The sequence below is a fragment of the Peromyscus eremicus genome, chromosome 3 (assembly GCF_949786415.1).
Source record: "Peromyscus eremicus chromosome 3, PerEre_H2_v1, whole genome shotgun sequence".
NCBI classification, from domain to species: domain Eukaryota; kingdom Metazoa; phylum Chordata; class Mammalia; order Rodentia; family Cricetidae; genus Peromyscus; species Peromyscus eremicus.
Window position 1 is genome coordinate 58,192,207 of NC_081418.1, and position 22,289 is coordinate 58,214,495.

The window sequence follows — 22,289 nt, forward strand, 5'->3', positions numbered from 1 at the left end:
CTTTTCAGAAGCATACAAAGATAATAATTCATAATCTAAATCACGGAAAGTAAGATCCAAATATTTTTGACAGCTGGAAGTGTGTGGGGGAGGGGTAACAGCTACTGAGACATAAATTTAAAACACTTAACACATAGTTTGAGCTTAGTTCATTTTACACCTAAGAAGCTGATTCCCAAAGAGGTATGTTGATGGAGCTATTGACAGCCAAGGCTCTGGAGCCCAGTTTGGTGGGTCCTGCCACCCTCCACTACACTCTGAATGGCTTTTGTTAGCATGGCCCCCTTCCTGATGTGGGTGCTAGGAACCAAATCCAGGTCTTCTGCAAGAATAGCAAGAACCCATCTCTCCAGCCCCAGGGGTGTGTGTGTGTGTGTGTGTGTGTGTGTGTGTGTGTGCACGCGCGCGCGCGTGCGCGCGCTTAAAGTCTCAAATAGTGAAAAGTGGGGGGAAGAGACCCAGAAAGATGAAAACATCCAGTGCTCAGAGCTGCTTCTAGATCCTTCTGAAGCTGTGTTCATTGTCCAGACAGCTGACTCCTGGTTTGCAGCATTTCTCTGCACTGCCACCACTCTGGGTACAGAGCCTTGCAAAGGCTGCTTCTCAAAAGGAGAGACAAGGAGGGGATCTGGGGAGCCATGAAAGTAGTATTCACTCCGACAGACCAAAGATGGATTCCAGCCAGAGCAGTTGGTGAGTGGGTTTACTAAGAGTAATTACAGAAGCACGGACAGCTCGGGCAGCGGCACCCCTGAAGAGTTCCACCCCAGTCCGTTTTCTACCTCTTACACACATTAGCATGTCTAAGATTATATACAACTGGGCAGGGGGAGGGCTGACCAAATCCTCTGGTGAGGTCAGCTGTGACGCTTCCCTCTCTCCACAAGGGATCGTAACAGCCTCACTGCCATTATAGACCCAGTGGCTGTACTGTTCATTTTACTGAGACTGTGGACCAAGGTCTCCTGTAGGCTACCCTAGCAGCTCTGCTTCACAGTGGTGATGGTCATGTCTACCTTCCAGAGAACTGCTGTGTGACACTGGTCAGGGCCTGAGTCCCTTACCTCTTTGTTTGTTATTTCTGTTTTATTTTCTTTTTTGAGATAGGATCTCTTTGTGTAGGCTTGGCTATCCTGGAACTTGATCTGTAGACCAGGCTAGCCTCAAATACAAAGATCTGTCTGCCTCTGTCTCCTGAGTGCTGGGATTAAAGGTGTCCACCCTGTGGAACTTTTTTTTTTTAAAGACCATGTCTTATTATGCAGTGCTGCCTGGCCTAGAACTTGCTCTGTAGACCAGACTGGCCTGGAACTCACTGAGATTTGCATGCCTCTGTCTCCTGAGTGCTGGAATTAAAGGCATGCACCACCAAGCTTGACCTGGTCCCTTAACATTTTGTGATTTGTGTCATTCTATAGAAAAAGTGTTTAGAGGATAAGACTGACGACAGATGGGCCTTGATCATTATTCAACACTTAGTGACCATGTGTAAGACCCAATTCTTGTCAAGCTTGAGATGTAATAGGAGAGAGAAGACATTTGTGAGAATGAAACCATGTGGCTGCATGTAGGCTAGATGTAGAAACACACACTTGATCTCCCTTAGGGCTTGCCACAGTGGCATGATACAGAAAGGCTGGAGAACACTGGTCTAGAGAAGCCAGTGAGCAAGCACCAATGCCCACAGTGCCTACCTGTGGGTTCCTGGATCACATTCCAGTGGCTTTCACTGTACTGGTGCCCTCAGCTACAGCATGAGTGGTCCCAGTCCTTGAGACAAGCCCCAGGACAATAAGCTCTACTCTCAGAACTGACCAAAGTCAGTGACTTTCAGTATGCTGGCCTGTGCATATCAATCAGTGAATCACCTTGATGTTTTAGCCCATGTCAGTATTGGGGGATGGTTTGCATGTGGCTGAAGTTAGGAGGCTGATGCACATGGAGAAGAGATGGGCAATCCAAGGTAGTAGTGCTTGTTGACAGCTGGCCTATGTAAGACGTGCTGAGCTCATGTTGCATGAAGCAGCAGGTGCGGCTGCCTGGAGAAGTCAGGCTGCAAGCATGAGCTGCATGGGGCAAACGGAAAGGAAGGCAGGGAGAAGGGACTGTAAGGAAGAAGGAGATCGGTGTGGCCAGAGCAGAGAGGTACGGACTTGTAGGATATACAGTTAGATGGTGAGGCACAGTCCAGGCCACGGAAGACCTTGAATACTCAAACTGTCCCACAGATGACCGTCAGCGAGCCGGGGATCCACTGTGGTGTAGCCCTGTAGAACTTGTTAGAAGCGGGGCAGACACAGCTGTCAGAGGAGGTCAGGAAGGGTTCGATGGAAGTCCTGAGAAGGTGGCATAAGCCAGAGACCACTGAAAGTGACAAAAAATAGGTAAATGTCTTTTTAAAATTTAAACGGATTTTTCCATTTCTAAGCAAATACCTTTTGTGTGCGGATGCTCTCCTGTACTTGAGCAGAGGTTGTTAGGTCCTGTTCTTTCATTCTCTGCCTATTCCCTTGAGAGAGGGTCTCTCACTGGACCTGAAGCTAAGCTGGCAGCCAACAGCCCTAGTGCTGCTTCTGCTGCCCCCTCCACACACACACACACAGCACACTGGGGCTACAAGTATACTTGGCTTTTTCTGTGGTGCTGAGGTTTTGAATTCAGGTCCTCCTACCTGCACAGCAAGCACCCTTCCCCCGCCCCCGCCCACCACTCCCTTTTTTTTTCTTTTTTTTTTTTTTGGTGGGGTGGGTGATGCTGAATTTTGAACCCAGGGCTTCCTAAATGTTAGGTAAGCACTTTCCCACCGTATTTCTTCCAAGCCTTTTCTTCCTTTCTTTTTTCTTTTTCTCTCCGAAATGGTCTCATGTAGTTCAGAGTATCCTGCAATGTCCTATGTGGCCAAGGATAACCTTTAATTTCCGATCTTCCTGCCTCTGCCCTCTGAGTGCTGGGATTGTAGGCGTGTACCACCACACATGCTTTATATATTGCTGAGTCTGAACCTGTAGCTTTGTGTGTGCTAGGCAAACACTATCAACTAAGCTATATCATCAACTCCAAACACTATCTTAGGATCAAGGATTCTAGTGTCCTAATTGTCTTTTTGAGATCTGACTCCTGGGTTTTGGACATTGGTAGGGAGTAAGGAAAAAATGGGGGCGGGGATCACACCGGCCCTGCAGGGCAAACTGGGCCCAGGGCTGGTCTCCCCTCTAGCTCTGCATTGATTTCCCCCATAAGACACTTAAGTGTAGTAGATTTTGTACTTTATAAGTCAGGGACGGTGCCTCCTTACAGCACAGCATAGCAAAAGACCTGAAATTATACCTAACCCCCCTCAGCCCTCTCTGTTCTTTTGTTGTTGTTTATTTGTGACAGGGTCTCACTATGTAGTTCTGGCTGTCCTGGAACTATGTAGACCAGGCTAGCCTCGAACTCACAGAGATCCTCCTGCTACCACGTCCCAAGCATTGATATTAAAGGTGTGTGCCACTACGCCCGGCTTCTGTCTCTGTTCTTAAAAGACTGTGAAGCATTCTCATCACCAGAAATGTCTCAGAGCCCACCATCCTGATCTTTCTCTGTTCTGTATTCCCCCATCTCACTAAGGGGCAGCTTTCTTCTATCCGGAGGCTCCTCAGCCCTCCTCTCCAGGATATACTTGGGAAACCCCCAAATCTTAATCTTTTTTGTTTGTTTGTTTGTTTGTTTTTGTTTTTGTTTTTTGTTTTTCGAGACAGGGTTTCTCTGTGTAGCTTTGCGCCTTTTCCTGGAACTCACTTGGTAGCCCAGGCTGGCCTCGAACTCACAGAGATCCGCCTGGCTCTGCCTCCCGAGTGCTGGGATTAAAGCCGTGCGCCACCACCGCCCGGCTCAAATCTTAATCTTTTTATGCTACAATTTTGTTCTGTCTTTGCTCGCCTCTGTCTTCCAAGTCATTTCCTGTGGCCTCCTTTCCCACAATTCAAATGGCCAATAAAAAGCTGGTTAAACAAAATATTAGTTGCTCTTTAAGAATAATTGTGTATCATTTTTTTCCCAAACCATCAATCAATGAATGGAATTTTGAAGATTTTATATTAATATATTTAAAATAAAAAATGTAAAAAGGGGATATGCAGAAAAAAAATCTAGCAGGGCATGGTGGCCACAACTGTAGTCCCAGCTACTCTGGAAGCTGAGACAAAACAAAATCTTGTCATACACATATCTGGCTCCCCTGTGAGGAAGCATCCAAGTTATGAGTTCTAGAAAATACTCCCTCTAATGTTAACTTTGTAGAAATGGCACTTGGTTCTTCATGTCATATCCTTCCTTTTGTCAGGTGTCTGAGAAATTATTGGGATGGGCACATAGGAAATGGCTTCCTTTTTGTGGTTGCTCTTTTTAAAATCAGGATCGAACCATATAGCTCTAGTTGTCCTGGAACTCGCTGTATAGACCAGGCTGGTATAAACTCAGAGACCCGAGTCCCTCTGCCTCCCAGTGTTAGAAGTAGGCTGCTACCATGCCCAGCTGAGCAGCTGCATGTTTTACACGAGTGGGTGGACCTGATTTATTATTACTATTATTATTTTACCAAATCTCTATTGATTACCTTGTGGTTTTTATTGGGAGTGTTTTTATTTGCTTGTTTATGTGTTTGCTTGCTTGCTTCCGACACAAGGTCTTGCTGCAAACTTACTGTGTAACTGAGGATGGCCTGTTTCTGCCTACCATGTGCTGGGGTCATGGAAGTGTGTGTGTCACCAGGCCTATTTTTTTAAAATTTATTATTATTTGAGGGTGTTCTGTTGTACTCTGTGGAGGTCAGGGGACAACCTTGTGGAGTCAGTTCTCTCCTTCCACCTTTACCTGGGATCCAGGAAGGAACGCGGGTCGCCGAGCTTGTCTGGTAAGTGCCTTGGCCCACGGAGCTGTCCCACCAGCACCACCAGGCCTGCTTTAAAGAAGCGTTTCTTTCTCCACACTGCACCTATGAGAACAACACCTTTCTCGCAATGCCCTCACTGCTCTGTCCCTTATTGCCCACAGTTCTCTCTCTGCTGTGCCAGGCCTGTATCTTCAGCATGACCAGACCAGACCCCATTTATTTCCATCCATACTCTTAGGAGATCCTGGGCCAGGGAAATTAGGCTCAAGTCTTGTTCTTTCAAACTCCAGCTCTGCCTCTACTGCCTCAATACAGAATGCCCCATCCCTCCAGACTATATCCTTTTCTGACTTTGAGCAGAGCTTTTTAGAAATATCTCCAGGTCCTAGAAACTGCCTGAGAAAAGCACAAGGACAAGGCAGAGGGCCTTCTGAGCCTTTACATTTGGTTTGATCATGGAAGACTATAATACTTTTTTAAAGGTGCAGTGTGCAGCCCAAGTTGACGGCCAACTCAATATCTTGCTTTAAGCCAGGCATGGTGATGTAGGCACGTATCCTAGTACTGAGGGAGCTGAGGCAGAAGGATGACTGAGATTGAGCCTGTCCTAGGATCAAAACAGGGAAGAAAAATCTTGCCTCAACACCTCGCCCTCATCCCTGCTGGCATTACAGCATATCCACACCACCATGCCCAGCTTCATGTAATACTTCTTTTAAACAATTGGAGACAAAGTGTCCGGTATCCCAGTGTCGTAGAGCACTGCCCTCCAAGTGGAACAGCCATCATCCTCAGAACAGCTGGGACTGCTTGCAAGAAACCAGATCTGGCATGCTGACTATTGACATTCCCTCAGAAGAGAGTAGGGAGGATGTGAGGGCCCAGCAGCTCCCTCCTGCACCTCCCAGCCACTTGAATGCACTTCTCCTCTAGCTGCACGTGGCCTCCGTTCTCAGGAGGGGCTGGAGCACCTAAGAGTGTAGGCTGACTGATGGGAGACTCCATCTCTGCAGCTCTAAGGAAACTGCTGCCCGTGGTGAAGTGTGACTTCCAGTGGTGCAGCTGATTTAGGGTCACTCACACTCCTGTAGATAACCCCTCACCCATGCTCTGTAAATAAGTTCAATAAATGCATTGGTTCCCCAAGCTGGAATCCCACGTTGATTTGTTGTCTTAGGTGTTTGTTTGCTTCAGCTCAGGGAAAGAGTTCCCAGCTTCCTATAGTCCTTAACTTAAAAAAAAAAGTGTGTATAGGTGTTTCCCCTGCATATATGTCTGTGTACCACACATGTGCCTGGAGCCCACAGAAGCCAGAATAGAGCAGGTCCCCTGAAATGGGAATGACTGTTATGAGCAACCATGCAATGTCCCAGTCCCCCGGAAGAAGAGCCAGTGCTTTTAATTGCTAAACCATCTCTATAGTCCCCCATAATGCTTTCATCAGTGCAAATAGTTCTAACTGTGATCAACAGACGACGAACCAAGAATGAGAAACTTCTGGAAAGAATCTGGAATCATTCACAGACTCAGGTGCAGTTGAACCAACCCAGGATACAGTGAAAAAAAAAAAAATCACCTCTTATCTCTGTCCCCTTCTCTGTGTTGGGTCTCTCTTCCAAACCAGCTTACTTACTCCAAAAAACGAGAGATCAGACTGTTCCAAACCCTGTATAGTTACTTCACCCTGAAGAGGAAGAGCTTTACTTGGTTCAGTTCATGTCACAAGCCCACCCTGCCTCAAGGACTATTGCCTGGAGACTAGGATGCTACGATGGAGCTCAGCTAAGTCAGATGCTTGCCCTTCCATCACTGACCAGGCTGGTGATGCCACCTAACAAGATGGCAATAGTGACTTGCCCCGGTGGCAAAGGTCTGTAATCCCAACTACAGGAGGCTGACAGAGGAGAATCCTAAATTCAAGGCCATCCTAAGCCAGTTGAGGTTTGCCAGTGCTATAGAATGAGTTCAAGGCCAGCCTAAGCAACATAGTGATACTATGTTTCAAAAACAAACAGAATGGGGCGGTGGTGGCTCACAACTTTAATCTCAGCACTTGGGGGCAGAGGCAGGTGGATCTCTGAGTTTAAGGCCAGCCTGGTCTACAGAGTGAGTTCCAGGACAGCCAGGGCTACATAGAGAGACCCTGTCTCAAAAAACCCCTAAAAAAACAAAAAGGGAAAAAAGCTGGGATATAGCTCATATCAGGGGGCACTTTTAAAATATGTGAATGATTCCTAGTACTGAGGTCAGGGAAAGAAATAAAGGGGAAAAGAAGAAAAAAAAAACCAAGCAAACAAAACCTGAGAGGAGCCTTTCCTACAGGGAGGAAAGTTCTGTGCCAAGGAAAGAGAGGCATGCCAGGCTGATGATACAATGGGGCTCCTCAGCATACACACAGCAATGGATGCACCTTGAGCCAAGGTATGTTCTGTCTAGTATTGTTTTGTTTTGTTTTGTTCTTGTTTTTCAAGACAGGGTTTCTCTGTGTAGTTTTGGTGCCTGTCCTGGAACTCATTTTGTAGACCAGGCTGGCCTCAACTCACAGAGATCCACCTGGCTCTGTCTCCCAAGTGCTGGGATCAAAGGTGTGTGTCACTACCGCCCGGCCTCCGTCTAGCATTTTTTTTTTTTTTTTTGGTTTTTCGAGACAGGGTTTCTCTGTGTAGCTTTGCGCCTGTCCTGGAACTCACTTGGTAGCCCAGGCTGGCCTCGAACTCACAGAGATCCGCCTGGCTCTGCCTCCCGAGTGCTGGGATTAAAGGCGTGCGCCACCACCGCCCGGCCCGTCTAGCATTTTTAATGACCTGGAAAAGCATGGTCTTCATCCTGTGGAGACTAGCGGGTTAGCAGGGGTGATTGAACAGTATAGTCGTGGTACATGCCTTTAGTCCTAGCTCCTACTCAGGAGGCAGAGGTAGGCGGATCTCTGTGAGTTTGAGGCCAGCCTGGTCTACAGAGCTAGTTCCAAGACAGCCAAGGCTACAAAGAAACCTTGTCTTGAACCATCCTCTACCCCCCAAAATAAGTCTATGCTAGGAATGGTGATGTACACCTCTAAACTCAGCACTCAGGAGGAAGAAGCAGGTGGACCTCTGTCAATTCAAGGCCAGTCTGGTCTACAGGATAGCCAGGGCTATGTAGATAAATGCTGTCTCAAAATTTAAAAAAAAGTCTAGGCTACATACATATGCTAATACATATATAATATATATGCTATGTATGATATGTATAAATATATGCTACACAAAATAGAAAATTTAAGGGCTAGAGGTATTTTTTATATATTTTTAAAATTTATTTTATGTGAAGGTGTCAGATCCCCTGGAACTGGAGTTATGACAGTTGTGAACTGCAATGTGGGTGCTGGGAATTGAACCCAAGTCCTCTGGAAAAGCAGCCTATGCTCTTAACCACTGAGCCATCTCTCCAGCCCTCCCCCTTTTATATAGTTTTTGGGCTAGAGATATTTTAAAGGCATCATTTTAAACTTAAAATTGTATTATCTTATGGTACACACCTGTAATCCCAGGCCTCGGGAGGCAGAGGCTTAGGAATTAGGAATTCAAGGCTGCCACACCACCGCCACCACACCACACCACACCACACCACCACCACCACACCACACCACACCACACCACACCACACCACCACCACCACACCACACCACACCACACCACACCACACCACACCACCACGCTATCTGTGGCTGCACCCTTGCAGGGTAGTCAATCAACTTGGTTTGTGTTGCAAAGATTTCTCTGCTAATGGACAATGTCAAGTCTTGGCTCTGTGTGTAGTGCTCACACTCTACAGACGTAGAGGACACAGATCCTAACATGTGCACACTCCTTATTTCTCTAATAGCAGCAGCACTGTTTGTAGCGATTGGAAGCCACACTGGAAGATTTTTCCAGAGGCATGTGTCGACACATGAATGTCGTCAGCAGGAAGGGGCAAATGTAGTTTCTGAGAAAGACTCAACAAAGTGACATTTTTCTTGGTGAGTTCCTTGTAGTACAAGGCTTTGCTCTTGCAAATATAGAAGCAAAGCAGAAGCCAGAAATTTTGTTATTGAGTGCTTGCTCCATGCCAGGCACACAGCTTCCACAAACAGTCCACATGAATTGCCTTACATTCTCAGTGGGGAGCTAAAGGGAGCAAATACAGAGAGAGCACGAGCCACACCATCTAAATGTTTATTTGTGTATTTGTGTGCCTGCATGAACATATGTGTACCACATGTATACAGAAGACCTCTGAAGCCACAAGAGGGTGTCAGACCCCCTAGAACTAGTTACAGGTGGTCATGAGCCACCATGTGGGTGCTGGGAACTGAACTAGGTAGTTCTCTAGCCTTCATGCCTTTAAAAAAAAATTAGATTTTTTGAGACTGGGTTTCATTATGTAGCTATGGCTGTCTGGAACTCAGAGATCCACCTGCCTCTGCCTCTGCCTCCCAAGTGTTGAGATTAAAGGTATGCGAGACACACACACACACACACACACACACACACACACACACACAGATTTTTAAAAAGATAAGATGAAAAGCAGAGAGAAGAGAATTAGGGGTCCAGAGACCTCAAATATATTTTTGGGGTGTTTTGGCATATATAGAATTGGAACAAAGGGCAAGAAAGCATGCATAATTAAGCAGAAGTATGCATAATTAGGCAGTCGTGGTTAATAGATGGTCTAGTTCATTGATGTCGCAGTTCTGGTTCTGCAAAGTGGTTAGAAGAAGTCCTTATTGCCGGGCGGTGGTGGCGCATGCCTTTAATCCCAGCACTCGGGAGGCAGAGGCAGGTGGATCTCTGTGAGTTCGAGGCCAGCCTGGGCTACCAAGTGAGTTCCAGGAAAGGCGCAAAGCTACACAGAGAAACCCTGTCTCGAAAAACCAAAAAAAAAAAAAAAAAAAAAGAAGTCCTCATCGCTGCCATTGAATTGCTTGAGAGGATCCATCTGGCTCCTACAAGATGGTTACTTCTGCTGCAGGGTGCAGCTTCAGGGTGTAACTGCCCTTACCTGAGAGATGATCTGTTTTTCAACATTCTGCTCTTCCTGGGATTCAAAGTGACTACAGGCTTGGGACAATGACTTACGTCTGCGCCTTCGGCTGAGAAAAGGGATGAGATGGGTCCAGGAGACACACTCCTTGGAGGATTTACATGCTTATGGAGAGTCAAGCAGGAATGATCCGAACCAAGTCAATAAACAAGATGAAGGCAGAGACACTGGGACTTGCCTTGTGAGCCTAAGTGAGTCAGTGCTTTTTAAAAAAATTATATAAACGGAGGCTTTAAGTGCTTGTGAAAACAGATGCTGAAAAATTTCTTTCAGCAGGTCGTGGAGGACGTTGTTAGCTGTAGTCAATGTAGACAGGGATTGAAAGGAAAAGTATGGGCTCAGGACCCCCAAGACCAAGTACTCAGCACAAAGGACAGTTATTTGCTCCAGAGGGACAGGGGACAGGAACAAGGGACAAAGACAGGAGACAGAGGACAAGGGAGAAGAGGAAGGGAGGAGGGAGAGGGGGCAGGGTGTCTGCCCCAGGGGGAGGACCGCCTCTGGACGGAGAGGAGACAGATGTGGCACATAGGAAAATGGCAGTTTATAAAGGTACAAAGGGAACCCCCATGTTAAGATGGGGTGTTTAATTTACATGTTAATTAGGTGAGCCAAAGGGGCTTTTGATTGCTGGACTTCAATACTCTGATAGCTGGACCTTGGCAGTCAGCCACAGGAGGAGGAAATGGCAAATACAGGAATGAACCTTGGGGGCTAGCTTCAGGAATGTAATCTAACGGTTTTTAGCAAAGCAGAGGGAATCAGGGAGAAGGGCTGGGCCTGCCAGAGCCACATGCTGGAGTGGGCCAGTGTCCCTTCAGGGATCACCTGTAGCATCTGATCCCAGTCCTGAACATGAAGAAGGAACCAGTCTAGTGAGAGTAGTTAATTCTCAGAGGAAGCTATTTATGCCCATTGTTCAAAGTGGAAACTCCCATCCTTCTCATTCATCATCGACGGACAGTGTGGTGGAAACGAGGCAAGTGTGACTGGTGTTGCTGGTATTGGTTTGGGGGGTTTGTTTGGAGTCAGTGTCTCTTTCGATATTTCTGGCTAGCCTGAAACTCACTTCAGAGCTGAGGCTGGCCTCAAACTCCTGAGTGCTGGGGTTAAAGGTGCTGGTGATGATGCGGCCAGACATTTCCAAGCCAGAATGCACAGCATACTGTCTCTAACATTCACCATGGCGCAAGGACTAGGTTAATTATTTGTGATTAAGGATACCTTGAATTCTGCAATGCCTCTGATTACCATAATTATTATTCTACAGTAGATTGACCTGGGCATTTGAATCTGCATTTCTAGTTTCTAAAAAGCCAAGTAACCGGTGAGCGTTTGGAATAAAATCACTGGCCTTTGAGAATTCATCTTTTTTTTTTCAGCTTAGGCTGTGTTCTCCCCTCAGAGAAAAGTGTGAGTTTACTCATTTAATATTATAATATCATATGTATAAAATAAAAATATTATCTTTATTTTTGACAATTACATTCATGTACAGAACGTATTGTGATCACATCCAACCCCCCTTACCCTCTCTACTAGTCCCTCTCCTTCCCGCGTGCCTTTTTTTTTTTTTTTTAACTTACACATATTTGAATCTCTTAAAGCATTTCGCGGTGTGCAGGGGATTACCTTAAACCCAAAAGATGCTCTTGGTTGTGCGCTTATACCCCATAGTCAATGGCTGGAGCGGCAAGCTGCAGTTCACCTTCCCGGAGCACTGTGGCGCAGTAGGAAGGCCGCGCGGCGGGAGGAGCGGGGGCAGCTCTTCTTGGCACGGGGAGGGGGCACGTTCCCAGAATGCACCTTGTATCAACACCGCGGCGGTGGCGGCTCCCCGAAGTCCAGGCGGTTGGCGGAGTGGCACCCGGCCCGAGCACTCTCCCGCCAGTCGGTGTTGTGGGGCGACTGCGGCCATGGCGGAGTCGGCGCCCGCTCGGGTAGGGCGCGCCGGCAGGCGGGGAGGGCGTCGGGAGAGACAGCGGCCTGCCCGGGGCGGGGCTTGAGCGGCTCGGTCGCGGGCTCGGTTTCCTCCGCGGCCGTTGGCGCCGGCGGATGCCGACCTTCCGTCCGGCTACCCTCCCTCCCCTCCGCCCGCCCGCCGGCTCGCTCTCCGGGTCCTTGTGCGTCGGGCTCCGAGCTGGGCTCTCTGCGTCTCGGCGGAGAAACTTGTGCGAAGCTTGTTGAATTGTTTGTGGTTGTGCCCACCTAGTCCCAGCTGCGTGCCAGCTGAGGGACTCGTTTTCTGAGTTGGAGTGATGGCGGGTTAAAACCCTGGTTCCGCTCGTTGCTTTTGAGCTCAGCTGCGGGAGACCGCAGGACTTAGGGCTGCTCTCCGAGCAGTGGGTTTTGGTCCGGGTGCCATGTTCTGTCGTAGATCTTTCTGTACTGAGTTTGCAGCTACAGGTTGAACCAGGCGGGGCCTCCTCTCCTTGGGGACAGGTGTATTTTCGGAGCTGTAGGTGCGCACTGTTATCTGCTTTCCTCCCCTTCCAGCTATCTCTCCTCAGGGAGTGTGAAGACTCTGAAAATGATTTGAGGGCCTGTCTCCGCGCTCACCTCTCTCGGCAGCCTGTGCGCACCTCTCTAGGCCTTTGTCTCCTTAACTTGAATTGAGAATGTTGGGTTCGTGGTTAAAGAAATTTCTAATTTTTTTTTTTAATCTGGCTCTGGTCTTCTCATACTATGTCACAGTAGCGGTTAACTTAGGAAAAGGGTAGGACAGATGGAACTTAACTGGCTTCTTGTCGTTGAGACAGGGCCTCACTCTGTAGCACAGGCTGGCCTCCAGCCGGTGACAGTCTTCCCTACTCAGTCTCCTAAGTGCTAGGATTACGGGTGTGAACCTTTGTGCTCGGTTTTGATTGGTGGTGGTTTGTTTTGAGGCACAGTGTCACGTGCCTCAGCCTAGCCTATATCTGAGGATGGCCTTAAACTCCTACCTCAGACCCCCAAGTGTAAAGATTACAAGCATAAGCCTTTTTCTTGTCTAACTTTTTTTTTTAAATCTTTCAAAATAAGGTCTTGACATGTAGTTGGCTGCCTGGGACTAGCTATGTAGACCAGGCTAGCTTCCCAAATGCTAGTTAGAGACTAGGAGTTAGACTCCCTGCTAGGCAAACAGAGGGGCCACGGCTAGGTAGTAAAGATGGCAAATTTCCAAGATGGACATTCTCTTCCTCACCTTCCCAACTTGAGACAAGACTGGCAGCCTAAACCAAAGGCCTTTGGAGGCTTGTCTCCCGCCAGCAGGTCCCCTGCTGATGGTCTGGGTCAACAAGTTCAAGGCCTGATCAGACCGTGTTGCACGACAATTATGGGCCAATCAGTCATCTTCGAATGGAAGGACACTAAATTAGGGGAGGGAAACTCTTCAGAGGCTTTAAAACCCCCAGCCTCAGAAAAGTCCCAGTAGCTTCCTGAGTTTCCCTTCAGCTTTGCAGGCGGTCCTTTCTCTGTGTCTGCTGCTCACGTGTTTCCTCACCCCCAATGAACACTTTTGATCAACTGCGGATTCTGTCAGTCGTGTTTGAGATTTCTCTTGCCTTTTAGTTCTTTAACTGGCGGAGAGGACAAACCCCATCCAGACCCCTAGGCTGTCTCATCTCCAGACTCCTAGATAGTGTTAGTATGATCACCCTTGTGCACTTTGGCATTCGAATTGAGTTTTACTGCAGCTATTTGGGTTCAGAAACACTTTGGGGATCCTGAGATATCTTTTTGTGAAAGAAAAAAAGAGGTCAAAGAAAAATTGTGTTGAGAACTTTGCCTTGGCTGGAATTGACTATGGTTTTTCTAGGAAATGGGTAAAAACAAATTAGGAATGGACTGAAGGATTTATCAGTGTTTATTTTCAAGGAATTAACACTGAACTGGGAAAAGAGGACACTGTGTTTACAGCATTTCTGCATCGTCTGGTGTTTCTCTAGACTGGATTGTACTAGCATGAGGTGGGAGGACCAGCAGACTCCTTTTCTGGTCATCCCACCCCTAGTTATGCGTCCCCGGCAGACCTCATTGAGACGGTAAAGGTCCACCAAAATCTCAAACTCAACTTGAACTTACAGTTTTGACATTGTAGAATTTATTTAAACTGTTCTTGAACATATTTGTATTCTCACATATCTCTTCAGGTGAGGATTCTGTGCTGCTAAGTCAAATTCATGTCTTGATAATGACAACCAAAAATTTAAAAATACTGAGGGAAAAAACCCTATGTAAATGAGATGTATAGTAAATCAGAAGCCCATTATTTTGTATGATAATTTAAAAACAGCATAACAAATGATACTTATAACCCAAAAGTAGACAGTGTGAACTCTTAAAAGATGAGCCGAGTTGTGAAGCCAGCTGTGAGAGCATTTGCTGAACCATTGTGTTTGATATTTATGAAATCAAGGGACCTTGGAAAAAAGAAAAACTAAAGATGGGACTTGAAGGCAACACTGGGTCAGAGTAAACTTTTTTTTTAAGTCAGGGTTTCACAATGTAGGTAGCTATGGCTGTCTAGGAACTTGGTATGTAGACCAGGCTGGCCTTGAACTCACAGAGAACCCTTGGCTCTGCCTCCCAAGTTCTGGAATTAAATGCCTGGCTGAATAAGACAGTAACTTGTGGGCTGGAGAGATGGCTCAGAGGTTAAGAGCACTGACTGTTCTTCCAGAGGTCCTGAGTTCAACTCCTAGTCAACCACATGGTGGCTCACAACCACCTGTAATGAGATCTGGTGCCCTCTTCTGGTCATACGTGCTGTATACAAAATAAATAAATAAATCTTAAAAAAAAAAAAAAGACAGTAACTTGTTACGGAGTTAATGAGCAATAATTAAGCTATATGACAACATTGATGTAAAAGTTAGGAAGAAGTGATGAGAAGTCAGTGGTCTCTGTAAATAAACTTTTCATAATTGCTAAAAGACTAAAAAGTCAGTCACAATAAATTTAATTGAACTAAGGCAAAGATTATGAGGATGGGAAAAATCCAACCTTCGTTTTGGAAAAATCCAAAAGAAAAGTCTATACAAATGGTTAAATATAAAAGGGTACGAGAACAATTTGTCAGAATAACACTAATTAAAAGAAACTTGGCTTAGAAGTGAATCATTGCCAGAGATCGAAAATACTCCTGTGCTAATATGGAAAAGGATTCAATTTTCTGTCTTGAAATGACATCTTTAAACTAGTTTGAGGCTAATTACATAGCTTCGGATATATTTAAAAATTGACAGACAAATTTCATCATCATTTAGAATATTCAAATATAATCTAGTATTTTATCTAGCAGAAAAAAAATAGTAAGGATGTTGTACATCCAGCAGAACTCTTGCAGAGGATGGGGATACGCTGCTCCGTTCACTGCAGTAGTCTAGATGCAGGGGCTGCCAAGCCTTGAAGTACAGCTAGTGTGACTGACAAAATGAGCATTACATTTTTTAGTTTAGCTCATCATGATGGCTCTGCCCTTAATGCCAGCACTTGGGAGGCAGAAGCAGCTAGATCTCCGAGTTCTAGGCCAGCCTGGTCTGTATTACGTGTTCCAGGCCAGCCAGAGCTATATAGAAACTTGTCTCAGAAAAGGGAAATCCTTCCCCAAAATAGGAATAGATAGAGAGCTGGGGAAAGACGTGTGTTCAAAAGCCATTATTAATATTTGTTTAGCTTTTATTTATTTTTATTTATTGTTTATTGTTATTTGAGACAAGCTTTCTCTGTGTAACAGTGCTGGCTGTCCTGGAACTCACTCTGTAGACCAGGCTGGCCTCGAACTCACAGAGATCCGCCTGCCTCTGTCTCCCCAGTGCTGGGATTAAAGGTGTGTGCCACCACTGCCTCACTATTTTATCCATTTTCTATCAGCATATAATATCTCTATATAATGATACAGTATAGATGAAAGAAGGGAGGGAGGGATGGCCTGGAAAGATGGCTCCATGGATTAGAGCACTTGATACTCTTTTTTTTTTAATGAATATCATGAGTATAATTAATATCTTGAATGTAATTCATGCCACTGAATTATGAACTTAAAAATGATTACAATTGCAAAAAAAAAAAAAAAAAAAAAAAAGGCCTTTGTGAAGGGCTGGTGCTCAGCCCTGGGATGAGTCACCCCCAGAAGCATGGCTCCCAGAAGGCTGCTGGGATCTCATCAGTGAAGGTCCAGGTTGGGACCCAGCCAGCAGTTGGAGTGTCTCCAGAGGCATCAGCAAACTTTAGCGGACCTCTCTGGTCCAGTGTTCCTGGAGATTGGAAACAACAGCTTAAGCTGTTAGCCACAGCCTCTGCTAGGTCCTCTTCAGATTTATCCTGTAGACACCATCAGTCTTCCTTTTGGAGATGAACTGCTCCATCTGGAAGTGTAGGCTGGTGCCACCTAGCACTTGATACTCTTGCAGAGGACCGAAGTTCAATCCCCAGCACCCATATCGTGGCTCCAAACCATCTGTAGCTCCAGTTCCAGAGAATCTGATGTCCTCTTCTGGCCTTCACCGGTACAGGCACACGTGTGGTACCCATATGTACATGCAGGCCAAACATTCATAGAGTAAAAAATATAAAGAAAAAAGGAAAAGGCACATCAGAAATGGAAGTGTGTTCACACAGGTCTGGGTTGGTATTAGATGTGACTTAGACTTTGGGTCGGGCTGTTGAATAGTTGGGGTCCCTCTGCCTTCTGCATGCACATGGGCTTCTTTACATACCTGCTTGCCTGTGTCTGCCCCACTGACACAGAGTGGAGCACAGACTCGAGGCTTTCTCCACTTTGACTTCAGATTTGTGAGCAAAGTAGATGTTGTCTTTAAGTCACTAATTTTTGAGATGGCTTGATACATAGCTAGAGTTGTCTGGAATAGAAAGCAAGGGAATATATTAAAATATCGAACATGCTTTAAAATTCCTTCAAATGCAATAGCATACTCTATGTATGGATCAAAACATTTTATCCTAAAAATATTATTTCTCAAATTTAATCTGTGGAATTTGATGCATTTCCCAACACAGTCTCTGAAGATACTTTTGTGAAATTCTTTTTTTTTTTTTTAAAGATTTATTTATTTATTATGTATACAGTATTCTGCCTGCATGTGTCCCTGCAGGCCAGAAGAGGGCACCAGATCTCATTACAGATGGTTGTGAGCCACCATGTGGTTGCTGGGAATTGAACTCAGGACCTCTGGAAGAGCAGTCAGTGCTCTTAACCACTGAGCGATCTCTCCAGCCCACTTTTGTGAAATTCTTAATGTTTGTAGAATATCAGTGGGCCAAAAGAAGCCAAGGTACTACTATAAAAGAGATGGGATTTGTCTTAGTAAGTATAAATAATTACTATGCAGCTAGAGTTAATAAGGTCACAATATTGGTTAAGTGACAGAAAATTAACCCATAGAAGAGAAAAAAAAGGAAACAGACTGACAGGTAAAGGAACTTGATTTATGGTAGAGAATAACATTACAGATTAGTGGGTAAATGTTGACTGTTTACTATTATTATTAGATATTTATTTATTTATTTATTTATTTATTTGTGACAGAGTCTTACTATGTAGCTCTGGCTGCCTGGGACTCACTATGTAGACCTTGGATGGGCCTAAACTCACAAAGATCCACCTGTGCTGTGATTAAAGGCATGTGCCAACACGACTGGCCCTGCTCTTATGTATTTATTTATTTATTTTGTGTGTAGTGTGTGTGTGTGAGTGAGTGTGCCATTTTACTCATGTGGTTGTCAGATGCCAGCTTGTGGGGTCAGTTCTCCGCTTCCACCATGTGGATCCCAGAGATCAACCTTTAGGTTCTCAGGCTTGGCCTTTATCTGCTGAGCAAGCTCAACAGCCCGATAATGGCTTTAAAAATGGTTTTTTACATTTATTTATTTGTGTATATGTGTGCATGCATATGTGTGCATACATGAGTGTAGAGATCAGAGGACAACTTGAGGGAAAAGCTTAACTGTATGGTGATATTTTTTCTGTTTTTCTAATATTTTCCAAAATTATTATAAAATACACATGTAACTTTTTCTTTCTTCCCTTTTCTTTTTCTTTTTCTTTTTTTTTTTTTTTTGTTGTTGTTGTTTGTTTGTTTGAGAGACAGGGTTTCTGTAACCTATGCTGGTCTTGAACTTGCTTTGTAGTGGATGACCTTGAACTTTTAATTCTGCTGCCTCCTTTTCAAGTACAGGGATTACAAGTGTGCACCCTGGTTTATATGGTGCTTCAGATCCAAGTCAGGGCTTTGTGCATGCTAGGTGAGCATGATACCAACAGAGCTGCATGCCCAGCCCCACAGGAAATTTTCAGTACCTGTCTTATTTAGGATTTCTATTGCTGTGATGAAACACCATGACCAAAAAGCACATTGGGGAGGAGGAAAGGGCTTATTGGACTTGCGCTTCCATATCATTGTTCATTATTGAAAGAGGTCAGGGCAGGAGCCTGGAGGCAGAAGCTGAGCAGAAGCCATGGAGGGGAGCCTCTTACAGGCTTGCTCTCCATGGCTTGCTCAGCCTGCTTTCTTATAGAACTCAGGATCACCTCCCCAGAGGTGGCCCCACCCACAGTGGGCTGGGCCCTCCCACATCAATCACCAATTAAGAAAATACTCTATAGGCTTATCTGCATCCTGATCTTACTGAGGCATTTTCTGAGTTTAGGCTCCAGTGACTCTAGCCTGTGTCAAATTGACATAAAACTAGCTGGCACGTTATCAGAAAAAAAAAAAAAAAAAGCATATTTGAATTTTTGTTTGTTTTAAAGAAGCTAGCTAGGAGTCCTGGACTTGGACTTGCTTGCTTTCTTTGATATTTGGAAGTGACCTTGTCTCACTGGCTCGTATCCTCAATCCTACAGCACAGGAGGAAACGGCGTTCCACACCATTAGCTCCCGCCACACCACCTTCACAAACAACAGAGAAAAGCCCATATTTTCAGACCACAGAGATCTCACTTTGGACAGTGGTGGCCGCTATTCAGGCTGTGGAGAAGAAGATGGAATCCCAGGCTGCCCGACTACAGAACCTTGAGGGACGTGCAGGGACAGCCGAGAAGAAGCTGGCTGACTTTGAGAGGACAGCCGTAGAGTTCAGCAACCAGCTGGAGGGCAAGTGGGCCGTGCTGGGGACCCTGCTGCAGGAGTACGGGCTGCTGCAGCAGCGGCTGGAGAACGTAGAGAACCTGCTGCGCAACAGGAACTTCTGGGTCCTGCGGTTGCCCCCTGGCAGCAAGGGGGAGGCCCCCAAGGTAGAACCTCTAAATTTAAAAGTTAGGAAAGAAGGGGAGCCTAGCCCCTGATTAGTCAAGATGTTAAATCACTGGCCGTACTCATGATAGGAGTTGAAGTACTCATCTCTTGTGGCTTACCCCTGCAGGTGTCTGGATCCCTTGAGAATGACGGGGTCTGTTTCTCAGAACAGGAGTGGGAGAACCTGGAGGACTGGCAGAAGGAGCTCTACAGAAATGTCATGGAGAGCAACTATGAGACCTTGGTCTCTCTGAGTGAGTGGCAGTTTTCTCCGTGAATCCTCTCAGAGCCCTCCTGATGGCACCTGAGCCTCTGCCTGGCTCTCGTCCTCTGATCCATTGCTGGGAGGAGGGATGAGTCACCTGCAGAGACTTGGAAAGGTCTCAGGGATGAGCCTTTTGTATTTCTTCTCTGTGGTAACACAGTTCACTTCTTGAAACTGTTTATGATGATATTATGCTGCTGTATAATATAGGTATTTAATACAGAGCTACAAAGTATTAGTTACTTTTCTATTGCTGTATACGACACTGACCAAGGCAACTTATAGAAAAAAATTTACCTAGAGTTTCTAGTTTCAGAGGGTTCGAGTCCTTGATGGCTAAACAGAGGTAGCAGATGGCAAGTGGTTGGAACAGCCCTGAGAGCTCATTCCTTGAACCTCAAGCAGGATGCAGAGAAAACTAACTCAGATTGCCTTCAGTCTTTTGAAACCTTAAAGCCTGTGCCCACTGACTTGCCTCCTCTAACAAGGCTACGCCCCTAACTTTTCCTAAACAGCTCCACCAGCTGGCGACAAAGTCTTCAAACATGTGAGCCTGTGGGTGCCACTTTCATTCAAACCACCACAAATATACTTTTGTTTTGTTTAGTTTAGTTTATTGAGACAAAACCTCTCTATGTAGCCCTGGCTGTCCTGGAACTCATGGAGATCAGGCTGGCCTTGAACTCACAGATACTCCTGTCATCTGTCTCCCAAGTGCTGGGACCTAATGTACCACCATGCCCAGCTAATGTTTCTCTTTAATAGTTAAGATGGTTTGATGAGAAATCCCGTCAGTTTGGAACTGATGAGGTGGTTTAGTGGACAGACGTGCTCGCTCTACGGCCTGATACCTGCATTCAATCCCAGGATAGAAGGAGACAACTGACCCTTAAAGGTGCCATCGCGGGCTTTCTTCTGGGCCCCAGCAGCTCCCAAATCATGATGCAGAGACTTATTATCAATTATGAACGGTCGGCGTTATCTTATGCTTGTCCCACTAGCTCTTAACGTAATTTAGCCTGTGTTTTTTTGTTTTTTTTTTTATCTGTGTTTTACCTCGGGGCTTTTTACTTTTCTTTCATTCTGTATGTCCTATTTTCACTGCTTCCTCTGTATCTGGCTGCCTGGCTGGCCCCAGGCATCTCCCTTTCTTTCTCCCTCGTTCTCTGTTGTTGGTTGTTTTTGCTCCTTTGTTCTTTTGTGGGGGTGGGGGGCAGTGAGGGGGCCACCCAGGGCACCCAGCTCCCAAATAAATCACACACAGAGGCTTAATCTTAATTATAAATGCCTGTCCTTAGTTTGGCTTGTTTCTAGCCAGCTTTTCTTAACTTAAATTATCCCAACTATCTTTTGCCTCTGGGCTTTTTCCTTTTCTTACTTCTGTAAATCTCACTTTCACCCGTACTCCGTGGCTGGGTGGCTGGGTGGCTGGGTGGCTGGGTGGCTGGGTGGCTGGGTGGCTGGGTGGCTGGGTGGCTGGGTGGCTGGGTGGCTGGCTCCTAGCGTCCTCCACTCCTTGTTCTCTCACTCCTTCTCCTTTTCCTCCCACATTTCTCCTCCTATTTATCTCTCTGCCTGCCAACCCTGCCTATCCTTTTTCCTGCCTTGCTATTGGCCATTCAGCTCTTTATTAGACCAATCATGTGTTTTAGACAGGCACAGTAACACAGCTTCACAGAGTTAAACAGATGCAACATAAAAGAATGCAACACGTCTTTGCATCATTAAACAAATGTTTCACAGCATAAACAAATGTAACACATCTTAAAATAATATTCTACAGCATTTCCCCCTTTTTGTCTAAATAAAAAGAAAGGTTTTAACTTTAACAGTAATACTATACATAACAAAAACAGTTCTTAAGTAAGAATTACACTTATAATAATCTGTCCACTATAATTAGCATATTCAGAGAAAATAATGCATTATCTATCCTACCTTTGTGAACCCAAAGTTTTTCAACTAATTTACTTTCTATCATAACTAAGGAAAACTGCAGCTATAACTATCTGGTCTTCAACTCCATCAGAGACCTCAGAAGGATGAAATATTATCTAATGACAGAGACATTTGACTGCCTATATAGTCACCCAAAGTGCCTCTACAACGTTGGGACATTCATCTTTAGCCTACAGATCCAGAACATCTGGCAAACTTTTCAGTGAAGCAGGAAATTTGAAGGTCTGTCCTGCCTTGTATTGGCAAAGTTCGTCAGTTGCTTTTCTCTGTGTCCTGCAGAATATCTGGCAGACTATTCTGTAAAGCAGGAACCTTGAAGGGCTGCCTGCCTTATTTTGGCAAAGTTCAACAGTCTTTTTCCTGTGTGTCCTGCATGTCCAGTCTGCACAGCACATTGTCAGCAGTCAAGGCAAAAGCAGTTTCTTTGCCCAGTGGCTAACCTTGCTACAAAGAAAGCAAACTCCATAAGGAGTTTCTTCAATGCCCATCATCTTCTCTGAAGTAAATTGGTGCTGCCAAGAGCAGATGTGTCTCATCGTCATGAAAAACCCTAACAGAACATTTTAAATGCCATATTCTATAGGTCTTTGAAGTGTTTGAAGACCATTTATCTGTTTAAAACGTATCTCTGTATGATCTAGAAAACACACGTAATATATCTACAAATTTGATTGTTATAGATGACTAACTACTGACCTGTGTTTCATGATCCTAAATGTGTATCCTAAATAGTTCATAATAATAGCTTTCAAAAACTAGAATTTTACCTTATATTTTTAAATGAACCACATATGTACAGTACCTTAAACAAGAGTAGAAACATATATACAATATGTTGTAACAAAAATAACCTTAAATTTGTATCAATATACAAAAATCCTTTAAA

The 22,289-nt window shown here is 45.3% G+C and overlaps 1 protein-coding gene and 1 long non-coding RNA gene across 2 annotated transcripts in view; one reads left to right on the top strand and one right to left on the bottom strand.

The window, feature by feature from the left end:
* Positions 1–126: 126 nt before the first annotated feature.
* LOC131906865 (uncharacterized) lies at positions 127–11,997 on the bottom strand. Its single transcript, XR_009378218.1, has 2 exons — positions 11,573–11,997; positions 127–2,364 (listed from the first exon to the last, which is right to left on the bottom strand). It is a non-coding gene; the product is annotated as an uncharacterized LOC131906865 (long non-coding RNA).
* Positions 11,706–22,289, top strand: part of Znf212 (zinc finger protein 212) — an 18,009-nt gene continuing 7,425 nt past the window's right edge. The window contains exons 1-3 of the mRNA XM_059257684.1: positions 11,706–11,880; positions 18,789–19,178; positions 19,307–19,433. Of these exons, the coding sequence (XP_059113667.1) occupies positions 11,857–11,880; positions 18,789–19,178; positions 19,307–19,433 (541 nt within the window). The 5' untranslated portion in view covers positions 11,706–11,856. The remainder of the gene's footprint in view (positions 11,881–18,788; positions 19,179–19,306; positions 19,434–22,289) is intronic.